General features: G+C 39.2%; 1 protein-coding gene across 12 annotated transcripts in view; it reads right to left on the reverse strand.

Annotated features, from left to right (window-relative positions):
* The window catches only part of SPOCK3 (SPARC (osteonectin), cwcv and kazal like domains proteoglycan 3), a 404,141-nt gene that overhangs the window by 122,713 nt on the left and 261,828 nt on the right, over window positions 1–19,600 (reverse strand). For 4 of the 12 annotated variants that reach the window (XM_038400864.1, XM_038400862.1, XM_038400860.1 and 1 more), the window contains one exon: window positions 2,508–2,567. The exons of the other annotated variants lie outside the window; for them this stretch is intronic. In XM_038400864.1, the coding sequence (XP_038256792.1) occupies window positions 2,508–2,567 (60 nt within the window). The remainder of the gene's footprint in view (window positions 1–2,507; window positions 2,568–19,600) is intronic. 12 annotated transcript variants of the gene reach the window in all.

The following is a 19,600-nucleotide window of genomic DNA, read 5'->3' on the forward strand; positions in this document are numbered from 1 at the left end:
ACAATGAAGAGTCAACCTGTGGAGCTGGTTGCCATGGGATCTTGTGAAACCAAAAGTATCTCAGGGTTCAAAAAAGAATTAGATAAGTTCATGGAGGATAGGTCTATTAATGGCTATCAGCCAAGATTGTCAAGGATGCAACACCAATGCTCAAGGTGTCCCTAAGTCTCAGACTATCAGAAGCTAGGTCTGGACGACGGGATGGATCACTTACTGTATCTGGCACTGGCCAATGTTGAAAGACAGGACATTGGTCTAGATGGACTATTGATCTGATCTAAAATGGCCATATTTGTGTTCTTAATGTCACTGCCTCACCAGGAGCACTCTCACTGCCAGTGGTTTCAGACTGCTTTCATTTCTGATTCTGCCCCAGCCAACCATTGCTCATACTTTAGTCCTGTGCCTGTTTCCATATAACCAGCCCCTGCTGCTGCCCAGATCTGCTCCTGCTTCAGCCAGTGACTGACATATTACTTGTTTGATAAATATCAAGGTGATTAGGCAGCAAGCAATATATGTTTGTAAATAAACAACATTTCTACATTTCTCAAGGTCTGCATGTCATAACATGTAATTTTCTCTGTGAATATCTGGTCATAATGAAATATCATCAAGAAATGTCTGAATGAGACATTTTGTCTTTGCATTAAGTATACAGAGGATGGGTTTAAACTTGTGTTGACGAAAGTGGGGCCAGGATTTCACCCTGTAACTTTAGGCTTCACGTAGCACAACTAGAGTGACAGAATACTGAAGACAGAATACAGCCACAATGGGATGGTTTATTAACTATTTGCTAATATTTTTACAAAGAAATTGTTAGAATAATTTAGCAGTGCATTCTCAGCCCTTGAGCCACATGAAATATGTCCTCCAAACCACTGGCTGCACTTGGTTTCCTTGGAATTTAAGCTTTTTTTTTTTTAATAAAGGGTACAGCTTTTAAGAGATATTCCTTCCATATGTGCACCAATGTGCATTAACACAGGGCTACATGCAAAAGTCTGTACAAGCCGGCCTCACCAAAAAGCTTTAAAAGGTATGAACTAGCCCTATTCATTTCAACAGGCTGTTGATTCAAAACTAATTATGACAATTCAAGTGTCCACATTGGTAACTATTCTTCTTCTCTTTTATGCATAAATATCCAATGAATATGTTTATCTAATGTGGTTGAATTGTCTAACAAGTTACAGATGGAAAAGACCTGTTAGGGCTACAGTACAAAACCATAACCATAGCCACTTGCTGCATTTTCCTATAGAAGCAGAAAACTATTGAGAGCAAACAGAAAAAAGTGGACTGCTTATGAATGGGGTAGATAGGGTAAGTAGATCCTGGTGTTTCAAGTGTATCTGGTTAAGGAAGGTTGCAGAAGGAAGCCACTTCTTCTAGGGTCATGGAAGACTCCACTCCATCTCTAAAGCCAATACTTGACTTTCAACAGCTACAGAAGATATTGCCAAGTATTTATTAAAACTTCAGAGATGAGTGGGGACCTTAGCTTGAAATTGCAAGGGGAGTGGGAGGCCTCTCAAAGTTGCACGCATTTTCATGGAAGTTCAGAAAAATGTTTTCTATTTTCTGTCTTGCTCAAAAAATATGAGTATAAATTGTTGTCCACCTGCTGAAAGGATCCAACTAATTTCACAGTTCATTGCAGTAGCTTTGAAGGGGACAAAAGAAAGTATATATCCATTTTTACTTGAAACCAAACTAGATGAGGCCAAAAGTCAGCTAGAATGGACAGGCTCATTGTGCTCATTCTGCAATCCAAGAAGAAATTTACTCACTTTATATTATATATATATTATTTTGTGTGTGTGTGTGTGTGTGTGTGTGTGTGTGTGTACACACACACACACACACACACACACACACACACACACACACTCAATCATAATCTGTAGTGACAGATATCTGGAGTTAATTACCATGACTGCTATTTGTGCCTCTTAAGAGGTACCTAGATTTGAGAAAAGACGTTTTGTTTATGAGCCGAGGGGGGGGTGGGGACACAGCAAACACTCAGCAGACAAACATATATTTCATCATGTATGTGGCCATTTCAGAGATATACTACAGTCATGACCAACAGTACAAACCACTAAGAACTCTGTTTCCGAGAACTATCATCAGGCTGCATACACCTTGCTTTGAAGCCTTCATAACATATTTTGCCTTGTAAAGCACTTTGTAAGCTCTCAAAGTCTCAAGTCAAACAAAAAAATTGCATGTGCACTTAGTATTTTAATCACTATGTGCATCTATGTGCAAATTAGGTGTCACCCTCGTACTCCTGAAAGTTTACCACAGTGCCTCTCAGTGGGTTGCACACAGCATTTTGTTTCACCACATCTCGACACCTTTACTTTAGCTATATTCAGACTCTTCTTGTTATTACAAACATGCTATTGCTAAACATATAGATGATGTTTTGAAAAGAAGTTTTCCCCTTAAGATTTGTATGGTAATTAAGAAATTCCTTGGCTATATATACACACCTCTGTAGCACTGAAATTTCACTTTGTCCTTCAGGGGATCTTCTGCCCTGCAAAAAGCCTCTGGGGAAGGAAAAAGGAAATTTAAGACTCCCTGAGTGTAAGTCAGTCGTAATGAACTATGAAGCTTTTAAATACGAACATAAACTATTTATGAATGTAATAAATTGCATCTTCCAAAATGTGTCAAAGTTTTAAAATAAATGTCACTCCTAAAATAGTACTAACCTTTACACTTAACAGTCTTTATTTTTCCAGAAGTTGATGCTTCTGAATAATACAGAATATATATCCAGAGTTACACAAATACATAGTTTGTGATTCTATAACATGGTGCTATACTACACTGTAATCACTAACAGTCTGTTTATTTCAAAAAGCTTATTTAACTCAGACTCTTATTCATTTCACTTTATCGGGCAACAATCTCTTTGGAAGTTGTGGAAGAAGAAAGATGATGATGATGATGACGACGACTTGTAAAAGAATCTCAGCCCCGAACAACATCAGGGTGGGTGAGAGGCTACATAGCACAGTTTTATTATTTATTTCAGAGTAGCAGCCGTGCTAGTCTGTATTCGCAAAAAGAAAAGGAGTACCCGTGGCACCTTAGAGACTAACAAATTTATTAGAGCATAAGCTTTCGTGAGCTACAGCTCACTTCATCGGATGCATTCTGCTTTTTCCACCAAATGCATCCGATGAAGTGAGCTGTAGCTCACGAAAGCTTATGCTCTAATAAATTTGTTAGTCTCTAAGGTGCCACGGGTACTCCTTTTCTTTTTATTATTTAGTGTGTGATAGGAGACTTCTTAATTTACCAGAGAAAGGAATTTGCTTACCAAATAATATATTTAAATAGCCTATACTTACTATGAGTATTGATACCTGAGAAATACCAGCATTGTCAGTTATTCTGAGAATTAGTCATCAGATCCATTCATCTATACTTGGGTAAGAGGTAAGGTACAGATAGCGAACCAATAACATGTATACCCAAAATATCTCACACTGCCAATTCAGCAGATATAGGCCAACCCCACAATAAAATCAAGGTGGCCCAAAATATTGAAGCAACTAGGAAATAGTGACAGCACAGATGAGAATTAGAAAACCATGCAAAGCATGAGTGAGATATAATGTACCTTTGTAGGACATATGAATGTAGTAAATAAAATATATAGTACAGTTTAGGAATTTTCATTTTCTGCACTTTCTGTGTAGGTTGTTGTGGACTTAAAGATTTCATGTGCCATTTAACATTACAAAAGTGAAAGCTCTGCACTGGCATCATCAATATTGAACACAAAAAAGCTTAAAATAATCTCTTAGTCATTAAAAGGCAGGCAGTTAGTGTGGTAGAAAAATGAAGGAGATGCAGTTTTTTGACGATGAAAAATGTATGTATTCAAGAGAAATGGTAATAGGTACCTTACAACTTGAACGAAGTATGATTTGTTTACTTAGGATGCATAATTCTAACGGGGGCCAAAGAAACAGTGGCATTATTTTAACTGACTAATAATTAATGTACTCTAGTATTAAGCCAGATTTATGAAATCAAAATACTGGCACATAAGTGAATATCAAAACTCAGTACTTCCTGAAAAATAGAATTGATACACTAACCTAATCTTTTGGAATTGCAATGCAAGATTAGTTTTTTCTTATATGGAAAAATATGTTATCTATTATTCTCACATAAAGCATTATTTGTATAAATATGCATATTTGTATATCCATATTTTTAATTTTCATAACAAGTGCCATCAAAAGGGAGCAATGATTTATTATTATTATTTATTATTATTTTATTCTCAAGAATCACTGAAAGATGATGGTCCCACAGTATGCCAACATTTTTATGGCGGACTTAGAACAATGCTTCCTCAGCTCTTGTCTCCTAATGCCGCTACTCTACTTGCGCTACATTGATGACATCTTCATCATCTGGACCCATGGAAAAGAAGCCCTTGAGGAATTCCACCATGATTTCAACAATTTCCATCCCACCATCAACCTCAGCCTGGACCAGTCCACACAAGAGATCCACTTCCTGGACACTACCGTGCTAATATGCGATGGTCACATAAACACCACCCTATATCGGAAACCTACTGACCGCTATTCCTACCTACTTGCCTCTAGCTTTCATCCAGATCATACCACACGATCCATTGTCTACAGCCAAGCTGTACGATATAACGACATTTGCTCCAACCCCTCAGACAGAGACAAACACCTACAAGATCTCTATCATGCATTTCTACAACTACAATACCCGCCTGCTGAAGTGAAGAAACAGATTGACAGAGCCAGAAGAGTACCCAGTACCCTGTACTACAGTACAGGCCCAACAAAGAAAATAACAGAACCCCACTAGCCATCACATTCAGCCCCCAACTAAAACCTCTCCAACGCATCATCAAGGATCTACAACCTATCCTGAAGGACGACCCATCACTCTCACAGATCTTGGGAGACAGGCCAGTCCTTGCTTACAGACAGCCCCCCAATCTGAAGCAAATACTCACCAGCAACCACACACCACACAACAGAACCACTAACCCAGGAACCTATCCTTGCAACAAAGCCCGTTGCCAACTCTGTCCACATATCTATTCAGGGGATACCATCATAGGGCCTAATCACATCAGCCACACTATCAGAGGCTCGTTCACTTGCGCATCTACCAATGTGATATATGCCATCATGTGCCAGCATTGCCCCTCTGCCATGTACATTGGCCAAACTGGACAGTCTCTACGTAAAAGAATAAATGGACACAAATCAGACATCAAGAATTATAGCATTCAAAAACCAGTCGGAGAACACTTCAATCTCTCTGGTCACTCAATTACAGATCTGAGGGTGGCTATCCTTCAACAAAAAAGCTTCAAAAACAGACTCCAACGAGAGACTGCTGAATTGGAATTAATTTGCAAACTGGATACAATTAAGTTAGGCTTGAATAGAGACTGGGAATGGATGAGTCATTACACAAAGTAAAACTATTTCCCCATGTTATTTCTCCCCCCACCCCACCCCCCACTGTTCCTCAGATGTTCTTGTTAACTGCTGGAAATAGCCTTCCTTGCTTGTCACAATGAAAAGTTTTCCTCCTTCCCCCCTCCGCCGCTGCTGGTGATGGCTTATCTTAAGTGATCACTCTCCTTACAGTGTGTATGATAAACCCATTGTTTCATGTTCTCTGTGTGTGTATATAAATCTCCCCTCTGTATTTTCCACCAAATGCATCCGACGAAGTGAGCTGTAGCTCAAGAAAGCTTATGCTCAAATAAATTTGTTAGTCTCTAAGGTGCCACAAGTACTCCTTTTCTTTTTGCGAATACAGACTAACACGGCTGCTACTCTGAAACCTGAAAGATGATACTATTTAGACTGTACTATCAGTTATAATGGCACTGTGCAATCCACCTGACACATCTGATAAATAAAGAACAGTCCCAGGGGCTGAGTTTCTAGTCTCAATGCTTGATCCTTCAAGATGTTGAGCGCTCTGACTGCAGTCCAGCAAAGCACTTAACTATGTGCTTAACTTTAAGCATGTGAATAGTCCAACTGAAGTCAATGAGACTACCCCTATGGTTAAAGTTAAGCAGGTGCTTAAGTGCTTGCTGAATCAGGGCCAGAATGCTCAGCACCTTGTAGGATCAAGCTTAGCGGCACAGCAGATAGGGCACAGTACAATACAAATAAAAGGTACAATTGAAAGAGTTGGGCTTGATTGTTTTTAGAAGTGTTTTGAAAGATCTGCAGAAACATTTCTGCAGTGAAGTGAAAGCTTAGAATGCAGTAAGCCTCATAGTAGAAATAAAAACATCTCCTTTTCTGTTTTGCACAGGATGGCTTAAAAATTGATGATTTTTTTTTTGAAGAAAAAGGGTGAAAAAAATTAGACTGTTTATTTAAATTATATTTTTCTTTTAAAAATAAACGTTTAAAATGAATTTAATACAGAATTTGTTAAGATTTAAATTTATTATAATCTTGACACTTTTTAAAAAGAGTGATATGCTTTAAATCCACGGCACTAGCAAATACTGAGTTAAAACCTGATTTTCTATAAAAGGAAAGACCCAGGGGAAAAAACCATCAACTTGTGATGTCAGGCTTTATAAGAATGGCACAATAGGTCAGCCTAAGCAATTTAGGAGACTGTCTTATTTTCAAAAGACTTAGGTGAGACTAGGAACTGAAGCTCCAGTCACTTTCATGTAGGTACATCTGAAAATTTTCCCAGACTGAAATAATCAGTTTAAATCACTGATTACAGTTAATCCCTCACTTTAATAAATGATTTAGTTGTAAATGTGAAACATGTTTTGATAAGAGATGTTTAGGTATCCAAAATATTTAAGCTGGTTAATAAAAATTAATTTTGTATGCTTTTTTATGTTTAATTAAATTCTAGTTACCATCCTAATGCAGCTTGAGATAAATTATGAACAAAAAGTTAATTATATAGAATATAAGCCATATATTTCTAACACACTAAAATTGTACAATTAATAAAAATCTGAAAATATTAAGCTATATAATTGATTCAATAAATATATATTGTTACAGTGTACCCACCTAGGTCGCAAAAAGATGTACCAAATCTAGTGTGAAGGCTCTATTTGGTTGTAAATCAACATGTTTTAACAGTTATATCAACAAGTGAAAATGTATCTTTCATTAGAAAATAACTGAAGTACAAATGGAAAAGTATTAAAAATATATTTTAGATTGTGGCTTTCTGTTAGGTGATTTAAATCACTCCTTTAAATCACCTTGATTTAAATCAATCCACCATGTTTTGGTGTCAGTTTCTGGGAGCACCAGAGAAAGCTTGCCTGCAGCTGAGTGACGACAAACAAAACTGGGTGCGTTTTTGTAGCTGGACCTATCCTTTCCTAACAAGCCTAGTTCTGCCCTCAACTACAAACAGTTTGGAGAGCCACTGTAAAGCATCTGTAGACGCTTCACAAAAGGAAGAATAGAAAATTGTCCCTAATCCATGGAATGACGCGACAGAAGGCTCAAAGGTAAGAGTGAACAAAAATATGGGAGACATGTTCAGAAGCAAATAATTCAAGTATAGTCTTACAGGTTAAAATTCCCATGTAACTGAAGATAATTTAAACTCAGACCTGGTAAGGAATTTTTCAACAATATTCTTTTTCCAGGATTTGTCAAAACAGAAAATTTTCATGTGAATGTACAAGTTTTAACAAAACGTAGTTGGAAAGGTTTCTCGGGTCCAGAATGGAACTGAGAGAAATCAAAACATCACTGAATAACCAACAGCATTATGGTCAGGACACTACCTGGGATGTAGGAGACACAGATTCAAATCATTGCTGTTCCTGCTTGAGAACAGGGACTTGAGGCTGGGTATCCCGCATTACAAATGCATGTTCTGCCCACTAGGTCATTCAGTATTCTAGGTCTGTATTTTTACCAGGAGACCTTCAATGATCTAAAAATAAAAAAGTTCTACAAAAAGTGTACTCTAGGTCAAATTACAAAGGATAAATATAAACAAATAACAAAAGTATGTAGGGACAAAATTAGAAAGGCCAAGGCATAAAACGAGATCAAACTAGCCAGAGACAAACGGTAACAAGAAAACATTCTACAAATACATTAGAAGCAAGACAACGACCAAGGACATGGTAGGCCCATTACCCAATGAGGCGTAGAAAATAACAGAAAATGTGGAAATGGCAGAGGTGCTTAATGACTTCTTTGTTTCAGTTTTCACCAAGAAGATTGGTCATGATTAGATGTCTAACATAGTGAATGCCAGTGAAAATGAGATAGGATCAGAAGAGGCTAAAATAGGGAAAGAACAAGTTCAAAATTACTTGGATAAATTATCTGTCTTCAAGTCCCAGGGCCTGATGAAATGCATCCTTGGGCTTAAATTGCAGCAAGGGAGGTTTAGGTTGGACATTAAGAAAAACTTCCTAACTGTCAGGGTAGTTAAGCACTGGAATAAATTGCCCAGGGAGGTTGTAGAATCTCCATCATTGGAGATTTTTAAGAGCAGGTTAGACAAACACCTGTCAGGAATTGTCTTACTTAGTCCTGCCAGGAATGCAGGGGACTGGACTAGATGACCTCTCAAGATCCCTTCCAGTTCTAGGATTTTTTTCATGAAAAACTGAACAATCTGTGGAAAGGGAAATTTTTTGAAATCTTAATTTTTTGGGACATGAAAATCATTTATTAACCAACTCTATTTAAATTATATGACCATTGAAAGGACATTTTAAAAGACTAATTAAAGAAAGCTATTACATTCTTTTCCTTCATAATGGTACTGAAGATGAAGATGAAGAAGCAAGAGCACTCGAATGAAAACTAATACATGCATTTGAGATTAATTAAATCAAAGCAGGCTTTCATAAAAATGAGAATCCAATTTAAGAACACCCCCCTTTTTTTGGACAAATCCAAAAGAGAAAATATTTCTAAAAACGGGTTAGTGCAGTGATGCTATTAATGTTTTCCTTTACATTGATGTACATATTATAAAACAACTTTAGATTTAATTCTATTTTTAAAGTTCAAGGCAAGTCTATTACAGACTTGATTACTGTGCATAGACTAATTAAATATCAACAGAAAGAATGAACATTTTGATAACTCCACATGCTTAAACCAACTTGAAAAGGTCTTCCCCATTTTATGGTGCACCATAAAGCTTGTGCATCAGGTTACAATTGCTTATATTATCTGAAATGACAATGCTCAAATTATTAGATGTAATATACTATTTAGGGGGCTTACAGATATAGGAAATTGTACCAACTTTTGTAACAAGATTATTTCAGCCCTTAGGACACATTGATATTTTATATCTAGTTATTGTGATTACTATTTTACCATTTAGTACCCATACATTGCTACTAGTTTCCTACTAATAGTTTAAATAATTACACATAATGGCCACCTTGTAAAGTTATCCAATCAGCTATACTTCTGTAAAGTCTCGCACTAATACATGATTATGATGATTAACAAAAACAAAGCAAACAGTTGAAACATTTTAGATGACCGTACCAAAACAATCCAAAAAGGAACAAAACCAAATAACTTTCCCTCCCCTCAAATAATAATTAATAATAAATCCACAGCTGAGGCTATGACAAAGATAAGGTTGCAGTCCTGTCCTTGCAGTCATGACTAAGGCAAAGCAGACACGGAAATTAATAACTGAGCCATGACTACAGAATCAGTTCTTTAATGAATTTCAATGTGGGCCTTGTTGATCATTAACCCGTGACTTGATCTTGAAGGATGTATAGTTTTGGGTAAAATATAATCTATAAAATAATAAGGAAAGTTACTGAAGCTGTAACAGCATGTAGAACCACCTATATATTAAAAATAGACTTAGCTGTAGGTTTTAACTGTGGTTTAGGGTGAGGCCCAGTAGCAGCTAGCAATAGGCATAAACTGGCATGAGTATTATATTTTTGACTGAAATAATATGTGCTTGATTTAAGTTGTAAAATTTAACAATATACATCTTATAATAGTTTAGCATTGCATAGTGTGATAAATAGGTAAACAACAAACAAACATGCTAGCATCTTAGGGTACTTTTGCATTAAGGTAACCAGGGAGCTACCACACTGATGTATCAAAACTATTGGAACATTAATTGAGACAAGTGAGTGTTATTGGTCAGAATTTTAACTATGGTTAGACAGAATATGACACTAGGGACTGAAAGTTTTCAAATATGGTTCCAGACATGTTTGTGTGGAATAGGAAAAGGTGTATAGAGTTGTGGTTATCCAACCTGTTGCTGGGACATGAGGACAATGACATGGGGCAAACAGGTAGTACAACTGGCCCAGCACTTTCCTCTTGAAGTCATCTCCACTTAATTTATCTTCTATCTTTGTTTCTAATAGTTTCCATAAAGTTGTAAGTATGCACAATGCGGGAAACCACTTCACTGTACTTACTCTTATGTCAATGTATTTTCTATTATTTCAATAATATTTGTAAACTATGTGAACTAAAGTTCAAAGTTTCTCTGGGTACGTCAGCAATCTCATCTTCTCAATTAACCCTAAGTGGCTCTCTGAATAAAGAACCTGTTTATTCCATGGGTTGAATGGTGTGCTGGCCATCTCCTATGCACCTCTTCATAGCCTAAGACCACACTACAGACAGCTTTGCCTCTTGGATTGTTCAATAAACTTAATCACCTTTGTCCATTCCCATCTCCTCTCGGGTTCTGTTATTAAATTATTTTTCTTTATTAAATTAACAAACATTCAAAAGATAATTTTCAAGCCCAACCAAGAGTCCACACAAAACAAAGGTTTCTTTTCCTCCTCCCAGGACTCCCTGCCTGGGACCATCTCTGCTTTGGCAGACCTTTTAGTCCCTATCTGGCTGGAGTCTCAGGCCTAACTCCCAGGACCCTCTGTTAGAGCCTGCTCACTTCTAGCTGTCTCTAAATCACTGAACATTCTCCCCCAACTTCCCCTTAGAACCTTGTCCATCCCAAGGCAAGTTCTACTTGAGGGAATGCTTTATTTCCTTCATCTTCCCTTGCCAGTTCATACTCCAGCTGGCTAAATCCAAGGGCTGATAAGACTTTTTCCTGTCTGACACCTTTAACATCCCCTACTAGGAGCTGGAGCCCATTCCTCTCATACACCAGCATTTCAATTTGTCATTCGAAAATCTGCTTATATGTAGCTAGTTCATTCCTTTCTTTAAGGGCCTGCTGTTTATACTCCTTCAGAACAGCAAGTTCCCTCTGGTACTTCTCCTTCAAGGAGAACAAACCATCAAGTACTCTCCCAATGGCATCATATTCACACCCATGCAGTTCTGTCCTGCCATGCCCTAGGTGTGGGATCTGAGTTACTACAGAGAATTCTTTCCTGGGTATTTGGCTGGTGAATCTTGCCCACATGCTCATGTTCAGCTGATCGCCATATTTGGGGTTGGGAAGGAATTTTCCTCTAGGGCAGATTGGAAGAGGCCCTGGGTTTTTTTTTGCCTTCCTCTGCAGCATGGAGCACGGGTCACTTGCTGGATGATTCTCTGCATCTTGAAGTCTTTAAACCATGATTTGAGGACTTCAATAGCTCAGATATAGGTGAGAGGCTTATTGCAGGAGTGGGTGGGTGAGATTCGGTGGCCTGCATTGTGCAGGTCAGACTAGATGATCATAATGGTCCTTTCTGACCTTAATATCTACGAGTCTATGAATCTATGAGGTGTTTCTACATTTTGGTCATGCTTCTTCAAGACTGGTCCTCTCTCAGATTTATTATCCTTTTCCTGAGCCTCCAACAGCTTTATTTTCTCTCCTGACTTCCTGTGTTACCCTGCAGGATAATAGTAGACTGTGACTCGCACAGTCTCTTCTAGCTCTGGCTTTCAGGCCCAAATCCTTCCCTCAGTCAGGGTTTCCCACAGGAACCTCCAAACTTCCCTGGTTTCAGGGTCTTAACTGGGAAAGAGCTGGTCTTTCCTCTTTTCCTGATTCAAGTATCTGGGGTAGCTTACATTCTGCCAACAGTCCATACAATATGCACTGCAGTAATTTACAGGTCTGGGGATTGTATTTGAGACAGCCTATTCCCGGTCTCATAAACCCCATCCTGAATTTCCCAAGTGTTCTAGATATTACCAGGAAAAGTCTTCATTTCCACAAGAAAAACACACTTCTTAGAGGTACTCTTCTTTCCTCCCCTGTCCTGGTTATACACTTGTCCGTTGCCCCTTGGGGGACACACTCTCCTTAGTCTACTACTTTTCTTTTTGCATTTTTACATTTCTTAAGACCCTCTTCATATGTCACATTTAGGCAGGCCCTTCCTTCTCTAGACTGCCTTTGGAGCGTGTCTTCCCCAACCCATTCTGAGTGCTCCCTCTGCCAACTCCCATTCCACTCTTTTGTTTAGGCTTCCACATTTGAAATATAGCAGGACCCATCACCTGCTGGCAACAGTGGTCTCTTTGCCACTGCTGCTGTCCACAAACATCGCTGCTTGCTTCATGTCCCGCTGCATCTTCTGCAGCTGCCATTGCTCCTGCAGAAACTACAGAACAATTTTCTGAATCCATTGCTGCTAATCAGCTAATAAACAGTTTAATCCATTCTCTTCATCATGGCACAGACAGGAGGGAATCTTGCAAATCCTACCAGCTAAGCTAGCTGTAGTGGACCAGCTGCCTCCTGTGTAACCCTTCATAGCCTAGGATCATGTTACAGGCAGTTTTGCCTCAGCTTCCCCTCTTGGACTGGTCAACAGCATAAAAAACCATTTTTGGCCATTCCTATCCTTTTTTCAGGCTCTGCTTTATTAAATGAACAACATTCAAAATAAAACTTATGTCTATCCAAAAGCCCACACAAAAGGAGCGGTTACTTACCTTGTACAGTAATTGGAGTTGAGAAGTGTGTCCTTCAGAATGTGCACACACTCGTGCAGTCTTGATCAGAGATCTTCCACAGCACTATCCGTAGGTCTTTGCCTGCGCCTAGGTGCCCACGTACCCTGATATAAGGGTACATAGGAGGGGTGGACCTGCCACCACTCCAGTTCCTTCTCAACCCCCAAAATCCAATGAGATACTCTGAGGCAGAGGGCAAGAAGGGCATCTAGAGGAGCACTTATAGGGACACCCATCTCCAAGAACTACAGTAACTACACAAGGTGAGTAACCTCTGGCCCTTCTTAATGTGCTCCATTAACAGGAGTTTCAGCCTCTCCTCCCTCAACTTCTTAGATCTGCTCCCTTCAAGCAGAATCATCTCACTTTGCATTGGATGGAGTTGTGAAGAGTTCTATCTGTAGATGTCCCCACGCAAGACATATCTCTTGGAAAATCTCATTGCATAGCTACCATTCATGGTCATGAAAGTGGAGAACCCATATAAAAATACCTCAGAGTCAGATGATGTATCACTCCCCATGTCCGTTGAGGAATGGAAAGTGCCAGTACTGTAGGTCAAGTTGGTTCCAGGCTACAGGGAAGCACCAAATTTATTGGTACAGAGGTTCAATAATGGGTTACCTGGTGAGGCAGCACTGGGAGAACTCATGCTGGTATCAACTGGAAATCCTTCTCAGTACTTTACAAGAGTTTGAATGGAGACCATATGGGTACTGAAGGACAAGACACTGTCGAAGATGGCACAGATGGAGAGTAAATAGGTACCAAGTAATAAGTCAGTGCCGCTGGAGCGTGTCTCTTTTTGGAAAGTGGGGTCTTTTCTTCTTTGAAAGTCTGGGTGGTGCTTACTTCGTTTGCTACTGGATCAGAGGCAGTCAGTAGGTCCGATTTACAGGGGGGTGACTTGGACCCTGTGAGCCTCAGCAAGTGGTCCATTAACAGCAGTTTCAGCCTCTCCTCCAACTTTTTAGATCTGCTCTCAAATCTTGAACAGATCTTATATTTGGAGAAGATGAGAGATACTCCAAAGCAGTGGAAGCAGCTTGAATGTCTGTCACTGCAAGAGAAACACTATAGCAGGTCTGGCAGGGTTTGAAACCCAGGATGTTGGACATAACCTGCACTTGAGGCCATAGATTGAGGCCGGAGAAAATGACAAAGGCCAAGTTTGGTCAAAAAGAGAGAGAAAGGGGGACACCTCCCCCCAAAAAAGCATAATTTGTGCTAAACAATAAAAATAATATTGTGACGCTCAGTACATCAGGGGAACACCCTACATCCCCATGTTCATCTGTCATAAATATAAAGGGAAGGGTAACCACCTTTCTGTATACAGTGCTAAAAAATCCCTCTTGGCCAGAGACAACATCCTGTTACCTGTAAAGGGTTAAGAAGCTCAGCTAACCTGGCTGGCACCTGACCCAAAGGACCAATAAGGGGACAAGACACTTTCAAATCTTGGGGGGGGGGGAAGTCTCTTGTTTGTGCTCTTTGTTTACGTGGTTTCTCTCTCTTGGAACTGAGAGAGGCCAGACAGAATTCCATCTTCTCCAACCCATCCTAATCCAAGTCTCCAATATTGCAACCAGTGTAGGTAAAACAGGCAAGGCAGATTAGTTTATCTTTTGTTTTATGTGAATTTTCCCTGTGTTAAGAGGGAGGTTTATTCCTGTTTTCTGCAACTTTAAGGATGTTTCCCGGAGGGAGATCCTCTGTGTTTTGAATCTGAATATCCTGTAAAGTATTTTCCACCCTGATTTTACAGAAATGATTTCTTTCTTTCTTTCTCTTTTTTTTTTTAAATAAAATCCTTCTTTTAAGAACCTGACTGATTTTTCCATTGTTCCAAGATCCAGGGGTTGGGTCTTTGATGATTTTGTATCCAGTTGGTTAGGATATTATTCTCAAACCTCTCCAGGAAAGGGGGTGTGTAGGACTAGGGGGGATATTTTGGGGGGAAGATGTCTCAAAGTGATCTCTTTCCCTGTTCTTTATTTAAAATGCTTGGTGATGGCAGCACACTGTTCAAGGACAAGGCAAAGTTTGTACCATTGTACCTTAGAGTTCAGAGTGGGGAAGGAACCCAGACATCATCTTTATAAAATGATTGTGTCGTATCCAATGCAAAGTATGTCATATTGGGTGTCTTTGGAAGGCTCATAATGCACTGAGCATGGTTGTTATAGTGATTGTTACAGTAATGTTAATGTTATAGTAAGGTTATAGGTTATAATTTCATGTATATAGTTATGAGGCTGAAAATGTATCCTCATGGCTTAAAGCAAGCCCATGCAAAAAAAACTCCAAGAATAGAGGCAGTTCACACATCATCAAGGCATGGATGGGACAAACCCAGCCCAGCCTCACAGGAACAATGGACACTGCCTTAGGCAGTAACAAAAGAATCTGTTAGACCCTCAAGGGAGTCACCCCCTTCCTTAGGGCAGTTTGGGACTGCAATGAGTTAATGCTCACCTGACTCTGAAGAGCAGGAGGAGAAAGGCAAAGCCAAGAGGAAAGAAAGGACATGATAAAAAGAAAAGACATTTTGCCATGCTCGTTCTCTTCTGCCTATATCTACAGACACCACCACCACTAAGAGACTGAACCATTGATCAAAGGGGACAGTCTGGCTGAAGAGCCAGCCTGTGGTGAGAAGCATCTAAGTTTGTAAGGACACTGAAAGTGTTAAAATCTTAGAATGCAGTTTGCTTTTATTTCATTTGACCAAATCTGACTTGTGCTTTGACTTATAATCACTTAAATCTATCTTTATAGTTAATAAATCTGTTTATTCTACCTGAAGTAGGGCATTTGGTTTGCAGTGTGTCAGAGACTCCCCTTGGGAGAACAAGCCTGGTACATATCAATTTCTTTGTTAAACTGACGAACTTATATAAGCTTGCAGAGTCCAGTGGGCTTAACTCGACACCGCAAGAAGGAGATTCCTAGGGTTGTTTCTGGGACCGGAGATATTGGCTAGTGTCATTCACTTGCAAGTAGCTGGGAGCAGCTTACATGCTAGAGGCTGTGCGTGAACAGGCCAGGAGTGGGGGTTCTCAGAGCAGAGCAGAGCAGTGTAAGGCTGGCTCCCAGCGTCAAGGATTGGAGAGGCCTAGCAGGTTCAGATAACACCAGAGGAGAACATCACAAACATGATGAAGGAAATACTATAAAAATACAGGAAAAAATAAGCAAAAGGTACAGTATAACCATGTGTCTAGCTAACGGATGTAACAGCACTCTGCCTCAAGCTCCAGTTTGTAGAGAAGGAACTGAAATGATGGTGGGATTGCCTCTCCCTAAATACCCTCTTATTAGGGCAGGAAGGTTCTAGGATGCAGATGGAACCGTGGACACTGCTGATGAAAATCTCAAATCAAGAGAGCACATGCACATCCTGATGTGGCTCCACGCCCAGGGACTCTACTAGATGAAGAACAAAAGTTTCTCTTCCTAAGAGCAACAAAAATGATTAAAGGTCTAGAAAACATGAAGATTGAAACAAATTGGGTTCATTTTGTCTGGAGAAGAGAAGTTAGAGGGGACATGATAACAGTTTTCAAATACATACACGCTTGTTACAAGGAGGAGGGAGAAAAAAAATTCTCGTTAACCTCTAAGGATCGGACAACAGTCAATAGGCTTAAATTGCAGCAAGGGAGGTTTAGGTTGGACGTTAGGAAAAAAAAAATCCTGCCAGGGTGGCTAAGTACTGGAATAAATTGCTTATGGAGGCTGTGGAATCTCTATCATTGGAGATTTTTAAGAGCAGGTTAGATAAACACCTGTCAGGGATGGTCTAGATAATAATTAGTACTGCCATGAGTTCAGGGGACTGGATTAGATGACCTCTCGAGGTCTTTTCCAGTCCTATGGTTCTATAATTCCCAGCCCTTTCTAGTTGGACTCTTAATCCCAGGACTCTGCCAGAGCCTGCTCACGGCTAGGGTCTCTGCTCTGCCGCAGCACTCCTACCCCTATACAGCTTGCAGCTGCTCTTTATAGGGTAATCTGATAACCCTCAGGTTGGCCTCATCCTGTAATCAGGGCTGGCTTAGCCTCAGGCTCATCAGTCTATGAGGCAAGCCACCCTGTTACAGGGCCTGATTCTGATTTTATGCTGGTGTAATTCCATTTAGTTCATACACTTACTCTTACTATATGCTAGGGTAACCAGAACCAGACTCTTCATCATGTAATTGCTGGCCACTTGATACCTTATTTAGTGGTTTCCTTGTTTCTGGAATCTCTGATACAATATTTCTCTAATGACTTGATTCCATAAAATATTTTTTTTTAAAAGAGCTAAATACCTAGTATGTCATCTATCTCAGAATAAGGGGCAGAGTGTTGTTGTGTTGTCCCTGAAATGACTCTGGAGGGAGACTGTATCTCAGAAAATCAGGGAGTTACAATCTCCCTCCCAGTCCCCTTGCTGCTCCAGAGAGGGAGTAAACTATGCAGTGTCTACATTTAGTGCAGACGGCATTCGCTGACATACTGCCATAACTATGCCATTGGATGAGTTGGGAGGTGGAACCAAGGTGCCACTCATTCCTTGTCCTTCCCCATCCATCTCCATGAAGGAGGGAGCAGAGAGTTTGCAAAGCCTGCTTCCTCCATGAACAAGAACCAGTGTCCCCTTACTCCCTTGCACCAGCGTGTAGGATGGGCAACAATGTGGCCCTATGTATGATCAAGAGCCAGTTTGGAGGCTTTTTAAAATCCTGTTATGTCTGCTACATCAACACTCTCCATATCTCGCCTCCCTCCTCAACTGACAATAGGCAATACTAACCAGAATAAATAAAAACCAGCTACTACTGTTACTACTTTTTCTTTCTTTTTTTCCCCAGAGTAGCACTAAAAACACCCAAACCAACAAAAACAACACAATTGAACAAAAACAAAACACACTACTTGGAAACTTCAAAGCCCACTTTGTTCAAAATGTAGGAAAGTGTTTCCAGGACATATGCTGGATTGCAACTTGGAATACATTTTTAAGTAAAGTTATAGAATTATCACCACATTTGTAATGCTATACTGTACTTAAAGATGCACATACAACATAACTTAACTTCGCTGTTTTCCCAGTTTCATATTGTCATAATTTCTCAGAGATACACAAATCTGTTATTCATATCATATTAGGAAAACAAAATATTTTCCTTCCTAAAAACCTGTGCATAATATTTTATAAAGAAATAATTACATAATTATTATAATTCTACAGACACATTTATACACAATTTGTGACTATTCTGAAAGATTCTCTACTATGAAATTTTATCTCCATCATATAGAGACCTACTAACAAACATTTTATTAGACAATCTAACGATAAGATTTCATTTAAAAATTATTTTAAAATAGTAAAAGCACAAGTTCTTGAAATATTTTTAAAATTAAGAACAGAATAATTAGAAAAATAAAAACAGTAGTAAAAATGTTCAAATATTGGCTATATTACATTGGTATAAGATAGATTCATTAAAATCCTGGAACCCATGCTCGTAAAATCCAAGTCCTGCTAGAGATAGCAGGAAAATGTATCATATTCCTTGTACACTCATTTCAATAAATGAACAAAGAAAAAGAAAAAAATAATAGAAGCACAGAAAACAAAGTACAAGTTGCGAGGTTACTGAAATATTTTGTACTCCATGTGAGCCATATAATGAAAGCACTCCTACATTCAGTGGAGAACAGATATGATTCTCAGAGCCTTCTCAAAAAAAAAAAAGGAATACTTGTGGCACCTTAGAGACTAAAATTTATTTGAGCATAAGCTTTCGTGAGCTACGGTTCACTTCATCGGATGCATTCTATACCAATGTAATATAGCCAATATTTGAACATTTTTACTATTGTTTTTATTTTTCTAAATTATTCTGTTCTTAATTTTAAAAATATTTCAAGAACTTGTGCTTTTACTATTTTAAAATAATGCTGTAGCTCACGAAAGCTTATGCTCAAATAAATTTGTTAGTCTCTAAGGTGCCACAAGTACTCCTTTTCTTTTTTGTGAATACAGACTAACACGGCTGCTACTCTGAAATCAGAGCCTTCTGATACATTCTTTCTTGAATAGATAAACCACTCTCTCTCTGCATGTGTTCAGAACCAGATTCATACAAAATGTTGGTAGGGCCTCATTATGTAAACGGCTCCACATTTTATTCATAATTGATTACCGAGTTGCACTTTTTCCTCTCTCAATATGTGGTTTTCCTTTCACTGGCCCACAGAGTGATCCACTCTTTCACAAGTGTGATGAAATGGGAAGGAACGAAGCCATCAAACTTAAACTTTTACTATTTATAGATTAACAAAACCTACACTGGTTGGAGGATGCACTAGGCCTTCATTTGCAAGGGTTAGTGATTATATTTACTGAACTCTGTTTGAAGAGAGTACAACACTTTCTCCAGTGAAGCTGGAATATGTTATTAGAATTCTGCTATAACAAAGGGCCAGATGGTACCCTCTTGGTCTAGCCCATGCAAAGCCTCTCCTACCCAGGTAGAAAATGGTTAACCACCTCACTGGTGGCATCTCTTCCCGTCCCTGGACTCCAAAGAGTCCACACACCGAGGGATGACAGTGGTGGGCAGACCAAGAGATGAGAAGGTGAGCTAAATGTG

Source organism: Dermochelys coriacea, chromosome 4 (assembly GCF_009764565.3).
Source record: "Dermochelys coriacea isolate rDerCor1 chromosome 4, rDerCor1.pri.v4, whole genome shotgun sequence".
NCBI lineage: Eukaryota > Metazoa > Chordata > Testudines > Dermochelyidae > Dermochelys > Dermochelys coriacea.